The 3,051-nt window shown below is 41.3% G+C and overlaps 1 protein-coding gene across 1 annotated transcript; it reads left to right on the top strand.

Annotated features, from left to right (window-relative positions):
* The first annotated feature begins 250 nt into the window (after positions 1–250).
* On the top strand, positions 251–1,061 carry LOC124606326. Its single transcript, XM_047138308.1, has 3 exons — positions 251–299; positions 364–569; positions 660–1,061. Exons 1-3 carry the CDS (start codon positions 251–253, stop codon positions 1,059–1,061), a joined length of 657 nt encoding a protein of 218 aa, XP_046994264.1.
* The last annotated feature ends 1,990 nt before the right edge of the window (positions 1,062–3,051 follow it).

The following is a 3,051-nucleotide window of genomic DNA, read 5'->3' as shown; positions in this document are numbered from 1 at the left end:
CCCTTTCAATACAGATAAAATCTTATCAAAGAAAGATCGAGGAAGTTATGACTCCCATTTCAACACACACATTGTGATGCAATGGCAAAGTGGAATGACAACATCTGTGTTTCATTGGCAACAAATTTTGATCTAATGGAGCCTCTGGTTTCAGTTTCTAGATGACCAAAGAGACAAAATGAAAAGAACCACATCAGACAGCCATATCCTATGAGTCAGTACAAAAAATATGTGGGCAGTGTAAACCACCATGGCACTTCTGGAGAAACATACAATCGCAGTTCATGGGAAAAAATGGCGTTGGTCAATTTTCATTAGAATTGTTGACATGGCTGTGTTAAACACATAAGTACTCTACAACAGTAATGGTTGGAGTACCAGAGAATGAAAGAGTGATAGTCGGAGGGGATCTAAATAGTCATGTTGGTAGAAGGAGAGGTGGGGAAGAGAGGTGGCATGGAGGATGGGGGTATGGCGAGAGAAATGAGGAAGGAAAAAATATAGTCAAGTTTGCTGTGGCTTTCAATCTAGTGATTATGAGTACCTACTTCCAAAGAAAAAGAGAAAAAGTAATAACATACGGGAGTGGTGAAAATAAAAGCCAAATTGATTACATAATATGTAAAAGAAAAAATAGTGGGGAGGTGTGAAATACTAAGGTCATATATGGTGAAGGAATAACAAAACAACATAAGTTGATTGTAGCAGACTGTGAGATGAAAGTATGTAAAAGACAGAGGCACATAAATCAATGTGAAAGGAAAATTAAGTGGTGGAGATTAAAGGATAAAAATTTGAGAGAGGAGTTTAGGGAAAAAGTAATGGGAAAGGTAAAATCGGCAGAGAGTGTGCAGGAGTGGTGGAAAATAAATAGTGATGTTATAAGGAAGACTGGGGAGGAAGTGTTAGGGTTAACATCTGGGAGAGGGGTGCCAAAAGATAAGGAAGCATGGTGGTGGAACGAAGAAGTGCAGAGGGTTGTGAAGGAAAAGAAAGATGCTAAGAGGAAGTGGGATATGTCTGGAAGTGCTGAGGATGGGCAAGCATACAAAAGTGCATAGAAGGAGGAAAAATGAGCCGTGGCTAAAGCTAAAGCTGAATCAGTAAGGGAGGCATATGAACAACTATGGAAAAATCAGGATATCAGACAACTGATACGGATAAGCAAATCAAGAGATAAAGCTTCTAAGGATCTAACAGCAATAAAACAAATGAAAGATGAAAGATGAAACAGGAATAATTCTGCGTGACCATGGAAAAATAATCCAAAGGTGGTTGAATTATTTTGAGAAATTGTTGAATGAAGAAAATGTGAGACTGAAAACTGAGGAAGGAGTAGCAAACGAAGGATTAACGATGGATATAAGTAGAGATGAAGCTGAACGGGCAGTTGAAAAGATGAAAAATGGGATGGCAGTTGGCCCAGACCAGATTCTCGTTGAGGTATGGAAGTGTCACGGTAAAAAGGGAATTGAGCTCCTTTGGGATTTAATGAAGAAGATTTGGCGACAGGAGGGGATGCCAGACAAGTGGAGAACTAGTGTACTGATCCCAATATTTAAGGGGAAAGGTGATGTGCAGGACTGCAGTAACTATAGAGGTATTAAATGGATGGCACACACAATGAAAATTTGGGAAAGAGTTATAGAAGCAAGATTATGCAAGGAGACTGTGGTGTGTGAAGAACAGTTTGGATTCATGCCTGGAAGAGGAACGACTGATCCAATACATGCATTAAGGTGGACAGTGGAGAGACATGGGGAGCTACAATCTGATCTACATGTGGCTTTCATTGATTTGGAGAAAGCATATGACAGAGTCCCAAGGGACGAAATATGGAGAAGCATGAGAGAGCAGTGTGTGCCAGAGAAGTATGTGAGGTTAGTGAAGGAAATGTACAGAGGAACAATGACACAGGTGAGAAGTAATGTGGACATGACAAAGGAGTTTCCAGTAAAAGTAGGGTTACATCAAGGGTCTGCACTTTGTCCCTACCTCTTTGACCTAATTATGGATGTGCTGGTGAAAGATGTGAAGAAGGAAGTGCCGTGGAATACGATGTTTGCAGGTGATGTGGTTCTTTGTGAGCAGAGCATCAACAGACTTGAGGAAAAGCTGGAAGATTGGAGGAAGGTACCAGAAGAAAGAGGGATGAAAATTAGCAGGACAAAGTCAGAATACTTAGCACTGAAGGATGTGCAGATGAGGTCTTGCAAGATCCAGGATGATGAGCTGAAATCGGTCTGCAAATTTAAATACAGAGGACTGGAAAGCAAGGTACAACACCAAATAAATTGTGGTTGGAACAACTGGAGGAAAATGAGTGGTGTGTTGTGTGACAAGAATGTGAGCATTGGGTTGAAAGGGAAAGTGTACAAGTCGGTGGTAAGGCCTGCTATGATATACAGGGCAGAGACATGGTACCCAGGAAAGGAAGATGGAAGTGGCAGAAACGAGAATGCTGAGGTGGATGTGTGGGATAACAAGGAAGGACAGGATTAGAAATGAATTTGTTAGAGGAGCTGTGAAAGTGGGACCCATGGGGAAAAAGATACAAGAGAGCAGACTAAGGTGGTACGGACACTTACAGAGAAAATGGGAAGAGTATATCGGAAACAGAGTTGAAGATATAAAGACCGAAGGAGCAAGAAGGAGAGGAAGACTGAATATGAGGTGGAAGGATAAGATATCTGAGGACCTAAGGGAGAAAGGATGGAAGAAGGAAGAGGCAATGGATAGAGTACTATGGAGGAGATGGATCCAGAAGAGCAACGCTGACCCTAAGTGATGTGGGACAAAGTGACGATAAAGAAGAAGAAGACTCTACAACAGTTTATCTCAGGAGCCCAAAATCACCAAGAATAATCAAAGATACAAAACCACCTCATATCTGAAAATTGGACAGAATGCAAGAAGAAGCATTGGGAGATCAGCACCACTGCAGACCTTCTAGAAAGCAAGTTCTGGACACTGCATGGGAGGATGAGAGAGTTCACATTATTGGAAAAGCAGAGAAAATGGCTATTCCAAAATTGTTTGGGGAAGCCTCTA

This window comes from Schistocerca americana, chromosome 3 (genome assembly GCF_021461395.2).
Source record: "Schistocerca americana isolate TAMUIC-IGC-003095 chromosome 3, iqSchAmer2.1, whole genome shotgun sequence".
Classification (NCBI taxonomy): Eukaryota; Metazoa; Arthropoda; class Insecta; order Orthoptera; family Acrididae; genus Schistocerca; species Schistocerca americana.
The sequence above is the reverse complement of the archived record's forward strand: the minus strand, read 5'-3'. Positions and strand labels throughout refer to the sequence as shown.